The sequence below is a fragment of the Phoenix dactylifera genome, chromosome 14 (assembly GCF_051530095.1).
Source record: "Phoenix dactylifera cultivar Ajwa chromosome 14, Ajwa_hap1_PhDact_Kaust_v1.1, whole genome shotgun sequence".
In the NCBI taxonomy this organism is placed as follows: Eukaryota; Viridiplantae; Streptophyta; class Magnoliopsida; order Arecales; family Arecaceae; genus Phoenix; species Phoenix dactylifera.
The window spans coordinates 2,281,651-2,303,845 of record NC_143203.1 but is presented as its reverse complement, the minus strand read 5'-3'; the positions used below and the strand labels follow the sequence as shown (position 1 = coordinate 2,303,845).

At 44.9% G+C, this 22,195-nt stretch overlaps 1 protein-coding gene across 2 annotated transcripts; it reads right to left on the bottom strand.

The window, feature by feature from the left end:
• Nucleotides 1-200: 200 nt before the first annotated feature.
• On the bottom strand, nt 201-18,633 carry LOC103696640 (Cysteine proteinases superfamily protein). Of its 2 annotated transcripts, none has more exons than XM_089927143.1 (11): nt 18,369-18,633; nt 17,178-17,411; nt 16,233-16,286; nt 15,998-16,078; nt 15,711-15,871; nt 15,425-15,499; nt 15,193-15,318; nt 14,822-15,040; nt 881-994; nt 767-802; nt 201-672 (listed from the first exon to the last, which is right to left on the bottom strand). In XM_089927143.1, the coding sequence occupies exons 5-11, from the start codon at nt 15,747-15,749 to the stop codon at nt 538-540; spliced, it is 744 nt and encodes a 247-aa protein (XP_089783269.1). In that variant the 5' UTR covers nt 15,750-15,871; nt 15,998-16,078; nt 16,233-16,286; nt 17,178-17,411; nt 18,369-18,633; the 3' UTR covers nt 201-537. The 2 variants fall into 2 exon arrangements, with proteins under 2 accessions (XP_089783269.1, XP_089783268.1); XM_089927142.1 differs by having other exon boundaries at nt 16,233-16,289; nt 18,369-18,489.
• Between the last annotated feature and the right edge of the window lie 3,562 nt (nt 18,634-22,195).

Sequence of the window (22,195 nt, the reverse complement as noted above, 5' to 3'; positions counted from 1 at the left end):
AGCGGTATTTGTTGTGTGTATTGATAGAATAATATATGGCATTATGGCATATGAGGTATTTCTAAATCCCTCTTAACCTTGATTCTCATTAAGATAAACCAACCTCAACTATTATTCTGTGCTCAGTTCAGATCAAATTTTATTCCTGACAAGCACGTTCTGCATACTCACTACTGTCACAAAAAAAGGGGGAAAAAATCTCTCAAAGGAACTTCTTCCCACTATAATAGTAGGGTTATTGACAATGTGTTCTATTACATAAGTCAATTTCCACAATCCTTAAGCAGCTTAAGTTATAGATTTAATGTTTCCATATTACATTCTGATGTAGGCAAGAATCAAAAGCAATCTATAGCTTTGACATGCTTTCCAGATAAATGGGTGTGATAGTAGAATGATGTACATTATTTAGTAACATCATCATCCATTCTTAAAACAGGAAAACAAGAACAGGGACAAATCTAGTAGTACCCCAGTTTGTGAGTTTTGACATCTTGATGATATACTAATTGGTTGTGTATATACGATGATGGAAATTCAGATAGCAGCATCACCAATTATATCACTGCCAGCATAGTTTCGGAATAAGTTTTTGGATGAAGGCAAACCAGCAACTACGTCCTCCTCAATTCCACATTCGTTCCTGCTCCTTACGATTTTGAAGTAACCATCCTGCATGGAACCAAACAGACAATTCTTAACACCTCAAATAAGTAACTCTTCATGTATATCATTTTAATGTTTGAGAATCTGTTCAATAGCATACATCACCCCAGCCACTATTCCACTGATTTGCAAGAAGCTGCAGAACAAAAAAGAACAGATGAGTCAGGAACAAAAATATGATTACATTTCAATAGTTGAAGGTTAAGTAACAGACCCAATAATCTTCACCATCATCACTAGTCCCCCATCCTATTAACTTCACGGCATGGCCACCCATTACATCACCTGTAATGTGTTTGTAGACTCCTGATTTATAGTGAGCAAAATCCTGCAAAGAGGAAAGAATTTGAAGAAGTAAGACAAAGAATAATATCATAGATATGGGATAATTTAATAAACTACAAGAGAAAAGGATTTAGGAGAAAAAGAAGTCGATATGCCTCAGACCCGACCATAGCCAAAGTGGCAGACCGACCAATCAGAGTTTGCCATGAAGCCCCCCAATCAACTAGTCAAAGCCCGCCTTGTGACTAGCCTAGAGATGCACGGAGAGTCCTTCAAATTTTAAAATCTCTCCCCAGCTGGTGACACCTCGGCCACAATCGCAAGCAGTTTCCTTAACCATATGGGCAAGATGTATAGAGCGTGATGTGCGAGTGAAAAGCTCGTGTGGCATTCAAGACATGCAATGCATTACCAAAGACAGCCGATCCGTATGTCCGAATCTTTCGACAACGAACACCGACCCTCGCCTATACAAACCAATTCCAGAGGATGCTCTAGGATATAACAATAAGATCTTTATTAGAAATAAGCTCGGGATACAATGAACCTTACTGGTACTATATACGAAGGTTCTTAGAGTCCTGAGTCCGTGGAATCAAAGTGTTGTCAAGATGCTTTAGCTTATACGCTCCTGGTCGTATTGCTTCGGCTATTCGGTATGGGCCTTCCCAATTTGGGCTTAGCTTTCCAGATTCTCCTAATTGTGACACTTCGGTCTTTCTCAAGACGAGGTCGTCTGGTCGGAAGAGCTTACCCTTCCCCCTTGAATTATAGTACTGAGCTGCTCTTTATTGGTATGTCGCCATGCAGATTTGAGCTCGTTCTCTGATTTCTTCTAGTAGATCAAGGTTGGCTCGGAGCTTATTTGAGTTCGTGTGGTCGTCGAAATTTTCCACCCGAAGTGACGATTGTCCGATCTCCAGCTGAATCACTGCTTCTGTTCCAAAAGCAAGGTTGAAGAGTGTCTCCCTAATGGGAACTCGATACGTTATTCGATACGCCCACAAGACGTTGTAGAGCTCTTCGGCCCACAATCTTTTTGCTCGGTCCAATCTTGCCTTCAGCCCCTGCAAGATTGTTCAGTTGGTCACCGTGGCCTCTCCATTAGTCTGAGGTGTGCTGCCGAAGTGAATCGGTAATTGATTCCGAGTTCAACACAGAATTCTTTGAATCGGGCATTGTCGAATTGATATCCATTATCTGTGATGATTACCCAAAGAAGCTCGAACATGCAAATTATAGCCTTCCAAACAAAATCTTAGATTTTTACCTCGGTAATTCGAGTTACTAGCTCGGCTTCCGCCCATTTAATGAAGTAATCCACAACCACAATGAGGAACTTGCGCTACCCAGTTGCCACTAGAAAAGGTCCGAGGATGTCGATTCCCTATTGTGCAAATGGCCAAGGGACGTTGATCGGAGTCAGTGGCACCGCTGGTCTCCATTGGATGCTTGCATGATGTTGCATCGGTCACATCTCTTGACAAAGTCGGTCGCATCTTTTTGCAAGGTCGGCCAGTAGTATGCTTGTCACAAGATCTTGTAGGCCAAAGATCTACCCTCCAAGTGATTGCTATAGATTTCTTCATGTACCTCCCGTAGTGTGTAATTTGCCTTAGTCGGATGGAAGCACTTGAGGAGCAGCAGTGAAAACGATATCTGATATAATTTGTCGTCAAGACGAACATAATGGGAGACTTGGTGCTTTTTTCGGCGAGCTCTAGCCCGTAGGCAATTTTTCATCCCAAAAGAAGTCAACAAGAGGATCTATCCAGCTTGGCTCGATAGTAGTGTTTATCATGAGCTCAAGCTCATCGATGCTCGGCATCTCTAGGACTTCGAGGTATGTGGCTTTAGTCAGGTCGACAGTCTCTAAGGTGGCCAATTTTGACAGCAGATCGGCCCTTGCATTTTCCGTCCGAGGAATCAATTGTATGTCAAAATCACAAAAGGCTTAAGTATTGTTCTTTACCTTTGTAGATATTTGATTATCGATGGCCCTCGAGCCTCAAATTCTCCTCACACTTGGCTAAGGACTAATTGTGAGTCACTTAAGACTTCAACTGTTGAATACCGAGCTCCTTAGAAAGCTTGAGCCTAGTAATAAGTGCTTCATATTCAGCTTCATTATTGGAGTCCGAAAATTAAAACCATAGCGCATACTCTGTGATCACTCCTCTTGGGCTGGTAAGTTGAGTCCAGCACCACTACCCCCCGAGCCTGATGATCCATCTACGTATAAGATCCACGGCTGCTCAAAGGTCTTCTTTTTCTTGGGGAGCTCGATAGGGTCTTCATTAGGGATGGTGCATTCCACCAAGAAGTCCACCAACACCTGTTTCTTGATTCATGGCCAAGGTCGACATTCAAGGTCAAAATCTGCAAGCTTAACCGTCCACTTCGCTAATCGGCCTGCATTTTTAAGCTTCTGCAAAATCTGCTTAATTGGTTGGTCGGTTAGGATTGTGATTGAATGAGCTTGAAAATATGGCCGGAGCTTTAGAGTTGAAATGATGAGGGAATAAACAATCTTCTCCAACTTAGAATATCTTGTCTCGGCATCTCACAGAATCCGACTTATATAGTATGTCAGTTTCTGACATTTTTCTTCTTCCCATACTAGAACCGAGCTCACAGCAAGAAAAGAAACGACTAATATAAATAAAGTATTTCTCTTACTTGTGGTTTTGTAAGGAGATCTTACGCGAGGAGCTGAGATACTCCTTTAGTTGGTCAAAAGCCAATTAACACTCCTTGGTCCACTAAAAATCCTTTAGATTCTTCAAAGCCTTGAAAAATGGGAGGAAGCGCTCTGTCAACCTACATAGATTTCCTCCAGATTCGCCTCGATGCCTCATTATGTCACCATGAATCCCAAGAATTTTTTCGAGATGACTCTGAAAGTGCACTTCATTGGATTGAGCTTCATCTGGTATCTTCTGAGGGTCATGAATGCTTCCTCCAGGTCGGTTGTGTTGCTCTGCTACTCAGCTTTTCACGAGCATGTCATCCACGTATACCTCCATATTGCGGCCGATCTGCTCTTTGAAAATCTTGTGGATGAGCCGTTGATAAGTTTGCTCCTGTAATTTTTAAGCCGAAAGACATTACCTTATAACAATAGAGGCCCTTGTTAGTGAGGAAGACCTTTTTTTTCGTCTTCAGGCACCATTTGAATCTAGTTATATCCGGAGAATGCATCCATGAAGGTCAGCAGCTGATGTCCTAAGATTGCATCCACGAGTTGATCAATCCTTGAGAGTGGGAAGCTGTCTTATGGGCAAGCCTTATTCAGGTCGATGTAATCAATACAAACCCACCATTTTTTATTAGCTTTCTTTACAAGTACAACATTGGCAAGCTAGTCGGAATAATTCACCTCGCAAACAAAGCTGGCCTCCAAGAGCTTGTTAACTTCTTGGTTTATGACTTGTCTTTCTATAATGAGCCGGGTCTATACTGAGCTTGTGAACTATCACCTCGGAGCTTATATCCGGTATGTCAGTGGCCGACCACGTGAAGACATCAGCGTCGGCATAGAGAAAATTGATCACTTTGGCCCAATTTTCTTCATCTAGGCTCGAGCCGATCTGCACAGTTCGATCAGGTTCATCTTCTATTAAGGGGACTTGCACCAATTCTTCGACCAATTCTCCTCGCTGCTTTTTGAGTTTGTCTCTTGTGTCTAGCCCTTCAATCGGTAAAGTTTCTACCGAATTTTTCTCTTTAAGGGTGGCCATGTAGCATTGGCAAGCTAACATTTGGTTACCTCGAATTTCTCCGACTCCGCTTCTTGTCAGAAATCGTACGAGCAAGTGGTAGATAGACACTGTAGCTCGAAAGGCATTAAGACTAGGTCAGCCCAAGATCGCATTGTAGGCTAAGGGGACCTGAACCACCAGAAAGTCCAGCCTCAATTTGTTGCTTCAAGGCTCTTGTCCCGCGGTGACAAGCAGATTAATCACGCCTTCCACAGAGACAAAATCTCCTGAGAAGCCGACGAGGGATGTATTGACGTTTTGGAGTGATTTAGCAGGTAACTTCATTCGTTGGAAAGCATAGTAAAACAACACGTCGGCCAAACTTCTATTATCAACAAAAATTCTCTTTACATCATATTTTGCAATTGTAAGAGAAATGACTATAGCATCATCATGAGAAATCTGCACTCCTCCTAGGCCGGCGTTAGAGAACGAGATGACGTCTCCCATGCGCTGCCTCTTCGAAGTAGCCTCGGCCTCCTGTGGAGCTCGGTGATTCGAGGTGTTTGGGACTGCCAACGATTGTGTTGATAACCTCTGTTGTCAGGCGATTATCAATCGGTTCTGGGGATGGCAGATCAGAAGCTGAAGTAGGTCCTCGGTCACGTCGAGCATGAACATACCAGTCCAGTCGTCCACATCGGATGAGTGCCTCGATCTCGTCCTTGAGTTGGATGCACTCGTCCATGTCATGCCCATGATTTTGATAGAAACATCAGTACTTCTTATCTTTCTCGCTTGCCGGGGCCTTCATTCGATGCAAAAGGCGCAGGTAACCTCGGCCTTCGATCTCCATAAAGAGCTGAGTCCTTGGCGCAGTGAGTGAAGTGTACCTTTCAAATTTCCAAGGAAGGCTCTTGGGGCGTCATGAGCTCTTTGCGCACCGAGGTGAAGTACTCCTAGATGCACCTCACTCTTAGCATCCTCTTTTGCCTCCTCAGGGAGATCCTCCGCCAGCGGACTCACGATGGGAGGTCATGGTGATGGGGACATCAGAACCCTTCATCCAAATGATCATGAGCCCCTCGATTGAGTCAGACTCGGATTGAGTCTATTTGAGTCCGAGTCATTTTTTTTTATTGCATTATTTACTTTTGTCTTAATCAAGTTAATTTGGTCCATTGTTTTGTTATTAGACTAGTCAATTGGGTTTCTGTAATTGGGTTAATTTAGTGGACCAATTTTGGTAAAGGATTAGTTGATGTAAGGGTCCAAATTAAATCGGTGTCAATTGATTGATTTGATCAATTGATTACTTGATTTGATCAAGATGTAAGGTCTATATAAAGACCACCCCTCATGTATGAGGCAATTGATGATTGAAAGAAAAAACCCTAGCCTCCTTGTTCTTCTTCTTCCTCCTCCCCTTCTCTTCTTCCTGCGTCTCTATAACCTCTTCTTCCTTCTCCCTCTCTTATTCTTCCTCCTCTTCCCCGACAATTGTGCTACATCAGCTTGGTATCAGAGCTTCCGGTTTTTCCTCTGTTGCCAAAACCTTTTCTCTTTTCTGGGCTGCCGTGGGTCGGAAAGAGACCCCTTCCCGTGCCTCCTTGTGCCGTTGGTTTTAGACCTCACAGGAAGGAACACCAAGACACAAAAAAAAAGGAACAGCCCCTTCGTGATTTGCCCTTCTCGGTCGCTGTGCTCTCACCCACCCCTGCCTCCTCACGCCGCCGTCTTGCGCCCTCGACCTCCGAGCACCTCCTCCGAGGTCCTCCTCCACCACATCCCGCCGCCGCTTCTCTCTGTCACGAACCCAGAAAGGTTCGGCTAATCGGCTCCCATACGACGACTCCCTCCGCCGCACGCCACACCGCCGTCGACTGCACCCGAGCCATCGCCGCAACCGCCGAAAGCTCCAACGTGCTTGATATTCAGAGGAGATCACCGCCCGTGCCCATGACTGGTTGCCGTCCGTGCCCGTGACCGCCTGCCCGAGGTCGGCCACCCTCGTCGCCGCAAAGCCACGGCCGGGATCTCTACTCTGCCCGCAAGCGCCGTCGCGGAGAGCGGCACACCCTCCCGAATCCGTCGGAAGGTTGAAGAAGACCGGCGTTAATGGGTAAGAGCCAAGCCCATTAGCCCGTTACCCACTAGCCCGAGTCCGGCTCCAACCAACAAAAAAAAAGAAAAAAAAAAGAGTAGCATGTGCCTTGCACACGAAAAAAAAAGAAAAATAAAGAAAAATAAAAGAAGACAAAAAAAAGAAAAGAAAAAAAAAGGCTTACCTTAGTAACTGTTCATCTTCAACCTCTGCCTGCACCGTGAACTGCGCCACCGCCGTTGCCGAGCCGCGTCATCACCGTGTCGCAGCTGCCCAATCGTCGCCCACCCGACGAGCAGCGCCGCCGCACCGGCCAGCCGTCCCCGCCGCCCCTCCATCGCCGCAGCGCTACCAAGCCGTGCGCCGCCAAGCCGCGGCCGACCGCAGCGCCGCTCCACCGCTTTAGCGCTGCCTCTGCCGGGCACCGCCTCCTCCGAGCCCTCCGCCGAGCATTCCCTTCGAACGCCGCCTTCCCCGAGCAGACCACCTGCAGCGCTTCTTCGTGTCCTCTGAGCACGCCACCACCGGACCACAAAGCCGCCCCACCCTGTGCTTCCTTCTCGGTGCCGAGATCCATCCCCTGCCTTTGCTCCGCCGCCGACCGTCCCCATCCCGAACCCCCATCACCTTTCCGCCTCCCCTCTTTCCCCTCAGCCCTTTTTTCTTCGGCCACTGCAACTCACTCAAGCCCAACACCCCACCAAACACCTCACCCGAGTCCCATCAGCCCCCTGTCTAAGCCGCAGTCCACCAAGGCCTTCGGCCCAATTCCTCCAGCCCTTCTCTCAAGGTCCATCAGCCCATTATTTCACAGGCCCATAGCTGCAGGCCCACAGATCAGTCAGGTCCCGTGCCGCTGATTGTCTCCCTGCCAAGTTGCTGTAATCAGGTCCGATTGAAGTCATTTGCCGAGCCTACTTGCTGTGCCGTACTCTGGTCGTCTGCTTCACGACAGGTGACAGATTTTCATTTTCTTGGGCTTGTTCATTTAATTATGTTCTAGTTCTCTTGCATGATAGCCATATTCTTGAAACTTACTTTTGTTGTCAAAATTCAGAACATAGAACCCCTACTTTCAAACCCATCCTATTCGCCTTTTAAAATTTAGATATTAAATTAGCACACCCTAACAATTGGATGTTTCTCAACATTCTTCGATCAGATTGATTTAGGATTAGAACAACTGTACTACTTAATTGCAATCTAATTTCTTAAATTGAATAATCTTAATCCTTAATTCTGAATAACCAAAGTAAAAAATCAGCAATATTTAAACTTTAAGTTATTCTTGTGAAAACGTGCTGATCTCTGAAATCATAATAGATTGCATTAGTAGGTTGTCCAGCATTTCACATCATATTTATTAAGGTCTCAGTAGTGACACTACATTTCACATTATCACCTAGTGTCGTCATTGCATACCAACCCGTAGTGATAGGGAGTACTATTTTAATCAACCTAAAATCTTTGTAGCTACCATGAATTCCGACGTTTATAGATCTCTCATAGAACAGCTCGATGCCATGCGGGCTAGTCACGAGGAATTCAAACAAGAGATCCGTGAGCTCATGCGAAATTCTAGAACCCCTAAACCGCCAACCTCTATTGCAGCCCAACCTAAAATCGGTTTGGTCGCACCATCTGTAATCCTTCCCCATTTTTCTAGACACCAAACCCAATGCTCTAGGTGTCAACAATTCGGCCACATAGCATCCCAATGTTCCATTAAGACCTACCTGATTACTGAACCAGAAGTTAGAAGCCAAGAGGTCGAATATGTTGAAGAAGTCTATGAACCAAATATAGAAGACTATGAAGAAGACTTTGAAGACGAACCCACAGAATTAGAGTTTGTCCAAAATGATTCTCAAAGAGAGACTATTGATCTAAGTACAACTAAGCCACTTCACATCACTACTATGGAAGAGATAGTGAAAGATATTGAGAGCCAGTCACCAGAGTTGGCACTTGTAGCTCAAGATACCCATGCGGAGTCCAACCTTGAACATTCCCCTGTAGTAGTTTTCCTTCTAGAGAAGTTTCATGATGTAGTCCCTGATGATCTTCCGGATGCACTTTCTCCAATGCGTGATATCCAACGCGCAATTGATCTAGTTTCCAGAGCATCTCTGCCCAACCTTCCACATCATAGGCTCCAACCAAATGCATATGCTAGGACCTGAAATTTAATGTTACCGACAGTTGAGTTTGCATATAATAGTTCGGTTAACAAGTCCATAGGCATGAGTCCATTTAAAGTGGTACATGATTACAAACCTAGGCAATCCATAGACCTATTTTTCATGTCTCATCAGTATAGAGTTTTTGAGTCTGCACAATTACTTGCATCACATCCACATTCATTGCACCAAGAAATCAGCAATTGTAGTCACTTTAATAACTTAAAATATAAATCCTTTGCTGATTTACACAGACGTTATAAAGAGTTAAGTGAAAGAGGTTACATCATGATAAGAATTAGGCTTGAACGACTTTCTTCGGAAACGTTCAAGAAATTGCAACCTTGTAGTGCGGAACCGTTCAAAGTCTTAAAGAAAATCAGTTCGAATACATATGTTGTGGATCTTCCTGATGACTGGGATTAGTGCGACATTTAATATTGAAGATTTAGTCTCATACAAAAAGATAATATTCATGCCTTCTGACCCCTTTATTAATATACCTGCCCATGTTGAACACCCTGAACTATTACCTGCTGTTAAGCCACCACCTCCCAAATTTCATGCACGCAGAGAACAAATAGAACATATATTGGATGAGCAGGTTATTTCAACCAGGAACGATGGTTACCAACGTTACCGTGTTCGGTGGAAAGGTCGACCAAAGTCTGACGTGACGTGGATTTCCAGAGCCCAGTTGCAGCGCCTTGACCCCGATCTTCTGGAGCAGTACGACAGCCGGCCAGACATGTACTCGACAGGGTCGAGTTTTTCTCATCTGAGAGGAGTTGATGGAAACATCAGAGCCCTTCATTCAGATGATCTTGAGCCTCCGGATTGAGTCAAACTCGGATTGGGTCCATTTGAGTCCGAGTCATTTTCTTTTATTGCATTATTTGCTTTTGTCTTAGTCAAGTCGATTTGGTCAGTTGTTTTGTTATTAGACTAGTCAATTGGGTTTATGTAATTGGATTAATTTAGTGGACCAATTTTGGTAAGGGATTAGTTGATGTAAGAGTCCAAATTTAATCGGTGTCAATTGATTGATTTGATCAATTGATTACTTGATTTGGTCAAGATGTAAGGTCTATATAAAAACCACCCCTCTCATGTATGAGGCAATTGATGATTGAATGAAAAAACCCTAGCCTCCTTCTTGTTCTTCTTCTTCTTCCTCTTCCCCTTCTCTTCTTCCTGCGTCGCTGTAACCTCTTCTTCCTTCTCCCTCTCTTATTCTTCCTCCTCTTCTCCGACAGTTGTGATACATCACATGGCTTCCTCCGTGTTGACATTTTTCTGCTCGACCCAACATTTTGGCGAAGTCGACAAGGAATCGCTTCTCCAAGGCGAAGAGAAAATGTGACGGCCGTAAACTACCTTTTATAGCTGACATCGCAACCGACTGATCCAGGTCGCGGACTTTTAATATCACCGCATTGAAGCAATTGACATAATCTCTGAGAAATTCTCTTCCTCTGCTTGATGTCGAGCAATGCATCGGAACCATGATGCTGCCTTTAGCTGGAGATGAAGTGCACCATGAAGAGACATTTGAGCTGCTCGAAGAAGTGGATAGATCTGGGCCGAAGCCCCGAAAACCAAAATCGAGCCGCTTTGCGGAAAATTGCAAGAAAAGCTTTATAAAACACGTCGGTGCTCCATACAACATCATGAGAGCATTGAAGCTCTCCAAATATCTAGAATATCCGAGGTGCTGTCATACAGCTCCACTTGGGACATCTTGAACCGAAGTCGGATCGGTTTCTCCATGATCTGCTGGAAAAAAGGAGTTCCGTACAGAAGTTGAGGTTGTTTATCACCCTCAAAGCCCATTCCCTTAGGGCCTAAATTTGTCAGCTCATCTCCTTGATTTTTCTATTGAGGTTGGTATCCCGCTGAGGCAAAGACTTTGCACGACGAGGAGACGGGAGACTTGGAGAAGAATCCTTGTCGAATTAAGGGCTTGGAGTACACTATTTTCCATCCCGACCCGGACTTCTTCGTCAGGTAAGCTGACTCTAGCGAGACCACTGCGGGCTTTGGCATCGGGAGTGGTGGTTGATCAGGCAACCCACGTTGGTCGGTGAGAATGGTGGCTGGGTTGAACTGATTCCAATCAGATTGGTTCCGGCCATGCTGCTATTTGTTGCAAGTTTTGAACCGTCGCAGTCAAAGCCTGCACCTATTGTACGAGCAAATTGAAGTACTCATTGTTCACAAGCATAGCGGATTGTACCGTCAGAGCGTGTTCTGTGCTCTGCAATGATTCTCGCAAGGCCGAAGCACAGCGTTGCGAGGCGTGAGACACGTCGTGAGTCTTTTGCAACTTCATATTGTCGATTTCTCCCTTCGATTGGTATCGGTATAGTTGAGCCCCTCCTCTAGCACCAATTTGTTGCCACAAAATTTTGGACCGCGGTCGAAGTGCAGGTCGGATGACTTTGAGGTCGGTGTGAATCGAACTAAATGGGTTGGGCGAGGTACGAAAGAGTTGGTTTCCTCTAGGGCGACCTGTGACAGGTCCTTATGCCGAAAGGTTTTCAGCGAAGACCCTCCGATGCCTAAGTTAGAATAGTGAGGCAGCAGTGTGGAAGAAAGAAATCTATACATAATGGAGTTCTCTAAATGAATGAGCTTACGTGAAGGCCCCCAAACTACCTCTTTATATAGAGTAGTCAACCATATGGTTACCTGACTTGACGCAACTTGTGTTATTGGCTAGGTAATAGCCAGTTGTACATTCACGATGTGGAAAACCTTTTGCATAAGCAGCATATGGCCATGCTAATCGTGCGCTGACAGGAGTGTTGTCATAACTGTCGATCTTTATTGGCATGTGTAGCTTCGCTCCTTGGATTTCATCGAAGTGTTAGATGTATACCCTAGAAGCCAATTTTGGCTGACACATTATTAATTCTAGGACATAATTTGTACTTGACTTTATTATTATTGAATAAATGAAAGGCATCTTTTTCATTCATATTATTAATGTGTCTATGAATCGTCCAAGGAATTAATAAGATGATGCATATTCTCAAGAGTTGAGAATTTAAGCCATGTATCATTAGTGATTAATTTCTAAACGCTCCTGATCGATGGATCATCACGAGGACGGTGATCGATCCGATGAGATCAGTGCATACATTACTTTCCCTATGGATGGACGAGACTCGAGTCCACGGTGTAGGGACACTGAAGTAATAGTGCAGGTGCTTGTTAGAGAACAAGGGTACTGAGCGTGACCAATACAAGAAGTCACTTGGATGTCTATCCACTCGTCAGTGACTTGCTTGATGTTGCAGTAGTGTGACTGGTCCTTTGACCTGCGATGCTTCGGCTACTCACAGTGAGGTTATTGTAATTTGACTGCACACATACATGGTCTCTAGCTATATGGGTCCATGCAGTGTAGATTGGCTGCAGTAGGTTCACTGTAGGAGTAGGGTATGCACCTATAAGGAATCTATCGACCTTGATAGATAAGGAGAGATCTTATGTGATTTATAAGACTGAGTTCGTAAGACCTCGGCCGGGACAGATTGCACAGTGGAGAAAGAGTTCTCCGCTCTCGAACTTAAGTCGAATAAATCTTGACATATGACAGACGAAGGGGTTTGACGAGTTATCCATGACCTCCGTCTTGTAGGGATCCACGATAGAAGGACTGTATCACACAATAACTGCACCTAGAGGTTCACCATTCTATTCTGCTGGGTAGCCACTACATGCTGCTAGGTGTCACTAGTGGATGGTGGGACTCATAGGGATTGTCTCGATGATCGATAAACCCTAATGAATTGAGTTGGAATCGTTCCAACCCATTGAAAGGAGTTTTTCAATGATATTGAGATAAAGATCACAATATATCTCACTACCAGTCAGAATAGAACCTATGGGGTCCCACACACTAGAAGTATTGACCGATCCGATGGTTGAAAGTGATTATGAATCACGAGTAATCAATTTGATTGATAAGAAGTTGAAAAAGGAATGAAAATTGATTAATTAGACTTAAAACACGAATCCTACTTGGAGTAGAATTCCTGGAGTCCTAATTGGATTAGGACTGGGAGTCCTACTTGGAGTAGGACTGGAATTCCTACTTGGAGTAGGATTCCTACAATCCTAATTAGATTAGGATTTTTGAATTCAATTTGGATTCCTACTTAGAATAGGATTCCTAGAATTAGGACTTCGGATTCAAATAAGAGTCCTAATTGGATTAGGACTAAAATTAAATAAGTCCTAATTTGGATTAGGATTTCTTAAGTCACAATTAATTATTAATCCAATGAATCAAGATGACTCCTAATTAGATTAGGATTGAAGGGTTCAATTGAGTCATGGTTCATTAAATCCTAATTGGATTAGGACTTACCTAGATTAAACCCAAATTGGTTCACCCTTGGACTAAGCCTAATTGGATTAGGACTTAACCACATTAGGGCATGCCAATCCTTCCTTAATGAGGATTAGGGCAACCATGAAGGAGGGGCACACGCCCCTCCTTTTGTTTGCTTGGGGCAGCAACACAAGAGGGGCCGGCGCCCCTCTTGGAAGGTGATCAAGGGCTCCTAATTTGTAGGAGCCCTTCATGCCTTTAAAAGGACTTGTGGGCGGCACCTAGGGTATAATTGAAGCTCTCTTCCTCCAAGCCGTGGCCACCCCTCTCCCCTCCTTGTTTCAACCGCAAGCAAGGTGAAAGAAAAGAAGAGGCTTGGCAGCATCCTTTCTTCCCTCTCTTGGTTTCCAACGTGAGCAAGGTAAAAGGCTGCAAGCAAGCATTGGATCTTCATCCATCTTCATCCTTCTTCTTCCTCCTCCCAAGCACAATCAAGGGTTGATCAAAAGGGAGGAGATCAGCCATCAAAGTTATCTCTGCAAGGGAGCTAGCACCCCGGGGAGATAGAAAGCTTGGATCGGTTCCTGCTTCGTGTGGATACCCGTAGAGGCCGGGCACTTGAACGGCTTCAAGCGAACCTTCATCCAAAACCACGATCATCAGTTTGCGGTGATCATCTACCCGCACAAGGTGAAGATCTGATCTTCTTAAAGGTTTTAAAAGTTTTTAATTCTTATCTATCTATGAACGGTTTCTTGAAACACGTTCATGCGATGAACGTCGATCCCGCTTATGCCGATTCCGCTGCCATCTATTTTTTTTTTGAATTTTCTGCGGCATGGGCGGGTTCCCAACACGAAGTTGTTTATCTCGGTTTATACCGAGGTCAAGGAGGTCGGTCTGATCCGAGGACGAGTGTCCAATCTTTTCCCCATCAAAACAAACCCTGGGGGACCCTCCAGATAAGTGCTTTCGAGCCTTCAAACACCTTTGTGTTGTCGCTCTGTCACTCTTACAACACCTCCATTGCTTTCGAACAACCTAACTTAGACATCGAAGGTATCCACCGAACATTCTCTAGCATGAGGACTTCTTTGTCTTTCGCTAAGCGACAGTCCGAGCATGGTCTCGTCTTTCCAGCACTATCTGGGGAACAACCGGCATTGGAATCGCCGCCATACGACAACATCGACCACCATTCGGCCATCTCAGAGGCACATCGCGACCTTCTACCAACTTTTATAGTTTGAACAGTCGATTGTCGAGCCCTCTAGTGATACAGCCAGCCTACCACCTTACTTAGATTGATTCCTAGCGGCAACAGAAGTAACTTTGGTGAAGGATTAAACAACTTAAAAGAATCTTCCTGGACACCCTTATGTTTCATATGTTTTGACCAATGAAGGAAGATGGCATGTGAAGGTTGAATACATAATGTCCAATTACTAATAAGATTCCTTATCCAGCAAAAATAGTAATAAAAATGTGGAAATAGCATCAGAACACTTGTCAAAGATCTAAGGATTTCTTTGATTCTACAAACCTCATAAACTGTGAAAGCAACTTCTACAGGACCGTTTTTGTAGACCTCTGCCATGATATCTTGTGGATTGGAGTTTATTCTATACGCGTTGACACTGAAATGCTTGGACTCGTCCCAGAGGAGGTTCTTAACTTGGCATTTCTTTTCGCACTTTGGTGTTGGATAAAGAGGTTCGCAGCCTGGATGAACACATCCGATATCATCGAAGTATGGGTCACACTGCAAAACAGAACATTGCTAAGCTAATTAATATCTATAATACATACATAGGATAACTCATCATGAAAGCTTTTCAAGACTGCATGGGTGGAACAAGGTGAGATTAAGGGAGATGGGAACAATTTAGAGAGATCTATAATATAATTCACTACCTCTTCTGTAACAACACCACTCTGGATAAAGTACCGCCAGGCATATATGGGATACCCTCCATCACAACCATCCCCACACATAAAACCACAACATGCCAAGAGGTCATTAACAGATAGGGAAATGTTCTGCAATGGTTAAACAATTGTTTAGCTAAATGAGAAAAATGTCTAGGCCTTCTTTCATGTCGGAAAACTATAGAGGCAATTTTCTGAAATTTTTATTTGGGTTTACCATGCCAAAATGAATGCAGAAGCGATCTGACAATGATTCCACGGCACCAAAAGCCCAGCATGAACCACAGTGACCCTGCTCATCTCATCAAGAACCGAAAAATTTCAGTCCACCTTGCTCGCTACAGAACTAGATGGTAATGAATGGAGAAAAGGGAATCAACTCACCTGATCTTTTAACCAGAATTTGTAATTGAGCCAGAACATATAATTGAACAGTTTTGGGAAAATAAGTCAGTCTCCCCATGAAGAAGCATGCAACTATAAACAACAAAAGTGGGGCTAACTGACCAAGAATTCTTCCAATAGTGCTGCATTGAGGCCATGCCGTTCTTGCATCAAATTGCTTTGGTAGGTTTAGAGATTTTTGATGAGTCATTACTGGAATATCTTCCAAGGTGTTGCAAGGCATTGGTTTTACTCCAAGGAGATGCTTAAACTGGTCAATCTATGCAGGCAAAACAGAAAACAAAAAAGGAAAGGTCCGCAATTAGCAGCATACGACAACATTTGAAATTTCCATACGCTGAATCAAATATATGACATGATCAAATTTGGGCATTTAAGGCCTTACTGTATAGTTGACAAAACGCGAATTCATGGAAGCTTTCCATCCAGCATTAGGATTTGCATTGATCTTTTCGATGATTGAATTCTGACAAATGTAATGAACAAGATAGATTTCTTGAAAAAATAATGAACAGCAGAGTCAACAAAATAAAAACAAATAAAGAGAAGAGGAAAGGCAGAACATCAAAGCAAGCACATGATTGTTCAAGATCGGAGCAGAACATAGAAAAGAAACAAACCTGAAGAATCATCGACCCGGTCCTGAGTTTCGGCATTCGTTTCGCCGCGATGACCTGCTGAAATGGATAACCGAGTAAGTCTAAAGTTAAGAAAGAGAGAAATCAGATATAGAAGCACAGCCAGAGGTGAAGCTCGCAGCTGCAAGCCTGACAGTGGGCCGCGGAAATGGGAGTGACACATTATGCTTACAGAAATCAGTAAAGAATAGCACAGAGGTACTTTGCAGGTGATTTGACTTGAAATAAATCTATAGTAAATAGAGGTAATAATCGGAAAAAAATCAACTATTTCAGTATCCACATCTTGTGAGACCGACACCAAGTTCAAGCACACAATTTCCGGGACATCAGCTGCTGCAGGATAATACACATCCGAGTGTCTTCATATGCATGTAATTATCTATTTTTTTACATGGAAGCATGAAGACTGCCACCGTTCATTGCATCCAAAGTGCAGACATACACACTCGGTAGTTCTATCTTCCCTAAAAAAAGAAAACTAGATTTCGGGACATATTGGTTCGAGGAAATCCATGGAAGTCTGCAAAGCCATGGAGGGTAGCATGGATCAAGTGAATTCTGGCACTCTCCAATATTATTTGCAGACTAGAACCGGAAATGGAGATAAAATAGATTTGAGATAGCGAGGTTTTTCACTTTTTCTGATTTGCCAAGCAAAAATTCGAAAAGAAAAAAGGAACGATGGCATGGGTTGTTTGTTGAGTTCGGGAGGACTCTATCCATCCATGCAGTGGAAGTTAGCTAGATATGACCCAGCGGAGCTAAGGTACCGAGGGCTAGGTTAGGCTAGATCTGAGCAGAAAACACAAGAAGGACAACGGATAGGAAGCTGGTGGTGTTTAGTTGGTCAGAAGTAGACAAAGATCTGGGAGATGGAGAGGAGGAATTAAGGGGAGGCAGAGGAGTAGAGGTGACGGGATGGACCTGCTGGGGGTGGAGGAGTGCCGTGGCAGCCAAGATTAGCAGCAGCAGCTGAGCTGCTCCTGGGAATCGAGACGGAGGGGAGGCGGAGCTGGACGTGGCCATTCCTCTCTTCTTCCTCTCCGGACTACGAGGACAAAGTGGTGTCTTCCGTGAGGAGGGCGGGGAAGAAGGGGAAAGACGACTGGAGGAGAAGATATTAAGGTGGTCGGAAAGGGCCAGGGTTGTTATCTTTTTCTTTTTTTTTTTTTTTTTTTTGGTTAAAATCCGGCTACTCATTCATATAGATCTAACATGAACACAACCCACCACGTACAACAAAAGGGAGAGAGCGTCTTGAGCAGACGTCCACAAAACATCCCCGGAATGCCGGGCCACAAAAGAGGCGACCCAGTCAGCGGCTCTGTTCGCCTCTCTAAATACATGACCAACCTGGAATCCGATCATCAGCTGAGCCATCCTCCGAGTCTCCCGAATAAGGGGGTGACCATCACCGTACCTATCCACCCCCCGAATCCAGTCGATCACCACCGCAGAATCTCCCTCAAGGTACACTCGCTCGGCGTCAAAGACCTGCCTGGCATAGGATAAACCCTCCCAAGCAGCCCACAGCTCCGCTCCAACAACTGTAAGCCTAGGTATACGACGCCCTTCTGCGGCCAACAACCTACCATAGTGATCCCTGATCACAAAACCGACCCCTCCAGTCAAACCATCTAGTGACCTGCTGCCGTCGAAGTTTACTTTGAGAAAGCCAAGGGGTGGGGGTACCCAAGAGACAAGAACGAAATGGGGCGCTGAAGCAGCGTGAGAAGTACCCCAGGTGTCCCTAGCCATCCCAGAAGAACACTTAGTGGCAGCCGCCATAATCTCCCTCGCATGTCGCGCCGCTCTGTCCTCCACCATCCTCGGAAGCGCCCGCCTCCCCTCAAATATGCCTGCGTTCCTATTCAACCAAATGTGATAGGACAGGTACGCCCTTAATATCCCCTCCGCTGCCAACCTGGGCCTACACATGGAATCTCTCAATACCCACAACAGATCCTGCGCCGAGACCACCGCATCAAGCAAGTGAACCGAAGATCTCTGCCATATCTCTCGAGCCCTAGGGCACTACAGAAGAACATGCTCAGTGGTCTCCACAATATCACCGCACATCTCACCAAACTGAGATACCCGCATGCCACGCCGAACGAGCAGGAGAGAGGGATTTCACCTTCCTCCGCACGCAGCCTACCGTCGGATTACCCACCGCACAGCTCTCAAAGTGATACGAACTCCGTCATTCATCCGCTGCACTGTTCCGAAAGCGATCAGTGGGCGATCCAACGGTGGATTCGTGAGAAGGAAGATGAATCTTTCTTTCGCGTGGTGGGGGCGGCTGACGTGAGACGGACGAATACCACACAAGGAATCCAAGATTCCAGAAGGTGGGAGGGGTTGGGGATGTTTGCTGGCCGGGGAGACGGGAGGCGCCGCGCGCATCTATTTGGCTGGGTGTTGGTTGGCTGATTCGCTGCCAAGCGATGGACTACGGACTTAACAAGTGGCCTAATGGTGCAGATGCCTTGATGGGTAAGGGACGCCACCGGACGACTGCATATGCTTCCTCATTCATGCCTTGATGGTGATTGATTGACCCTATGGGACATGCTGTACTCGAGGCTTCGTCTCGCCCGTCCATCTGCTATCGTTTTAAGGCTTATCCATCCCCCAGGACGAGCACGAGTGCCATGCTTGCGCCCAACCATGTATAGCTCCTGGCGATACGGTGCACCATCAAATTGGGCACCGTGACATAATCAGAAAACACGTGGTGGGTGGGGTGGTGTTGGTGGACGTTAGTCAAGTGGAGCTCCTTCTGGGAAATTACAAACGCCGGCAATTGCTCCGGTGGAGCAGACCAATGACACGCACGTGATGCACCGTTTTGTATGCCATTCTATTTCTTAATAATCCATGATATTAAAAATTTGAGAGGCGTGGCTCGTTGGCTTGGCCTGGCCTAGCGAGCCGAAACGGCCCATCCAAAGGAGGGCAACCCCTTATTTGTGTCCGACAAGGAGACCTTCTCTAGCTCCTCAAATTTATCAGAGGCTAGAAAACCCTAGCCTGTGCCTCTATAGGATTCTCCCCATCCCTGGTGAGCCACCACAACCTCCATCTATCTCTCTTCCTCTCCGATCTCTTGGGACTTTTCATCATTGTCCCCACTGCCCTGTTTTGCCAAAATCGCCGCCAAATCACACTGAAAGAAAGGCAGTGGAAGACATCACACATTAATACCCCCTCTTTACTACCTATTTGTGTATAAGGCTGTTGTAGCTAGCCTAATTTTGGCAAAAAGAACACTGGATTTCTCCTATCAACCATTCCCCTATTTCGATTTCTTGGCCCTCTATTCCATGATAGAGGTTTCTTTCTTCTTCTTCACTGTTGATGCCGAAGCCCTTGATCGTCAACGAGCGGGCTTCTCTTTACCACTAGCTACCACTGATGCCTGCCACCGTGTGCCCCTCGAACTCTGACCAGTGACCATTGCTGCCATACCACCTTCCTCCACCCCTAGTTCAAGCATCCAAAAACCACCTCCTCTATTTTATTTTTCTCTCTCTTTCTCTCTCTCCTCTTTCACTTTCTCTCTATTCTCTTCCTCTCTTGCTCTCCTTATATCCCTTGGTGGACCCAATGGAGGGTCCTAGACTCTTTTTTTGTGGACCCCAATTTGACCACTCTAAAGACTTCTGAATCGGCATTGTTGCGACTGCCCGTCATGTCGACCTTCACCCCAGCCTTCATCGAGTATCCCTGGAAATCCATTATGAACGACTCCTATCATACTATCTTGGCTTCAATCAGATTCTTGCTTCAAGATCCACCGATTGAGTTTTCTAGATCTAACTCATCTAAACAATCAGACACCGCTACCGGACCAGCTATATTTTTCAAGATCCCTATGGCTCAACTCATGGACTCGTTGTCACTTGACTCGTGCACACGTTGCATTATGGTTGCTGGAACTCTTGAAACCTAATGTGCTTTGGTGCTCATCCAAGGAGGAGACTCAATCTTCACGCACGCTCCAAGCTTGGGCTCATGCTCCTGCATCAATGTGCTTCCCTTCTCTCCCCCTCCAATAGCACAACCACCTTAGAGAAATAATTTTGAAGTGCAGTGATCTCCTATTCTGTTATTTTCTAAACTTGTCATAGGGATTGATGGTGACCTCCTTTGACAAGAAATGGAAAACACACATTTCATTGGAGAGAAAATTGCTCTAATTGATACTAGGTGCACAAGGTGTATATATATAATAACAAGAGAAAACACATTAGACATGTGCTTCTAAAATCAAGGCCTGTACAAGGAAAGAAAAAGTTGTACATGCGGTGGCCTCTAAATATGAAAGTATGACTCAAGGGCCATAGCTGGAGGTCGGACAATATTACAAGAGGAAACACATGAGACATGTGCTCCTAAAATTAAGACCTGTACAAGGAAAGGAAAAGTTGTACCCACAGTGGCCTCTAAATATGGAAGTATGACTCGAGAGCCATAGCTGGAGGTCAGGTACCTCAAGTTGGTGCATGGAGGTTTGTAATGCCCAACTTGTATACAAAATGATGAAAAGTGTCACGACCAAGAGCTTTGGTAAAGATGTCTGTTAATTGATTTGAGGCTGAGACATATGTAGGAGAGATGAGACGTGCATGGAGTTTCTCACGGACCAAGTGGCAGTCAATCTTAATATGTTTTGTTTGTTCGTGAAAAATTGGATTGCGTGCAATGTAGAGGGCCGCCTGATTGCCACAATATGGAAGCATCAGTTGAGGATGTGGGATGGCTAAATCATGAAGAAGAAGCTTGAGCCAAACAAGTTCACATGTGGTGGAGGCCATGATGCGATACTCGGCTTCAGCGGAAGAGCATGATACAATAGGCTGCTTCTTAGTGCGCTAGGAGATAGGACTATCACCAAGAATGATAAAGAACCTAGTGGTAGAGCAGCGTGTGAGAAGGCAACTAGCCCAACCGGAATCACAGTAGATGGAGACTTGGAAGCTGCATTGAGTAGAAAAGAACAAACCATGACCTGGAGAGGTCTTAAGGTAGCGAAGCACCCAAAGAGTTGGATTATAGTGAGGTTGTCGAGGGTCCTACATAAATTGGCTAAGTAAATTGACGGAGAACACAATATCGGACCAAGTGATGGTGAGATAGATAAGGTGGCCAGCAAGGCGACGATAAATACTTGGATCAGAAAGTAATTCACCATCATCAGGAGAAAGCTTCAAATTTTGCTCCATAGGAAAATGAGTGGGTCGAGAACCCAAGTGAACCGAATCTGAGAGAATATCAAGATGATATTTTCTTTGGTGGAGAAAGATGCCATCCGGAGAATGTGCCACCACTAAACCAAGAAAATACTTAAGATCACCAAGGTCTTTGATCTTAAAGGAATCAGCTAAGAAGGCCTTAATGTTGCGGAGAGTATCAAGATCATTCCCTGTCAACAAAATATCATCAACATATACAAGCAAAGCAGTGAATGGTTTACCTTGAACCTTGGTAAAAAGAGATTGATCAGCCTAAGATTGAGTAAAGCCAACAGCAAGAAGGGTAGTGGAAAGCTTGGAATACTACTGATGAGAGGCTTGCTTCAAACTATAGAGAGACTTGTGTAAGCGACAAACATGAGTCTCCCCCTTACGACGATAACCATGAGGCTTGCTTCTTTGTCAAGGTCACCATGGAGGAAGGCATTGTTGACATCCAACTGATGAAGAAACCTATGACGGGCAGCAATGATGGCTAAAATACAATGAACATTTACTAGTTTGGCAACCGGTGCAAATCTATCATGATAGTCTAGGCCTTCAACCTGCGAGTATCTCTTGGCTACCAAGCGAGCTTTATGCCGCTCAATAGAACCATCTACACAAAATTTGGTTTTATATATCTACTTGCAACCAATTGCTTTCTTACCGGAGGGAAGATGTTGAAGGGTCCAAGTATGATTG

Excerpts from the sequence above, each read along its gene's own strand:
- LOC103696640 (XM_089927143.1), bottom strand. The coding sequence starts at position 15,749 with ATGGCCTCAATGCAGCACTATTGGAAGAATTCTTGGTCA. Across the intron at positions 15,500-15,710 it reads ATTGGAAGAATTCTTGGTCA|GGTCACTGTGGTTCATGCTG; the intron begins GTTAGCCCCACT and ends TGAGATGAGCAG. Across the intron at positions 15,319-15,424 it reads TCTGCATTCATTTTGGCATG|AACATTTCCCTATCTGTTAA; the intron begins GTAAACCCAAAT and ends TAACCATTGCAG.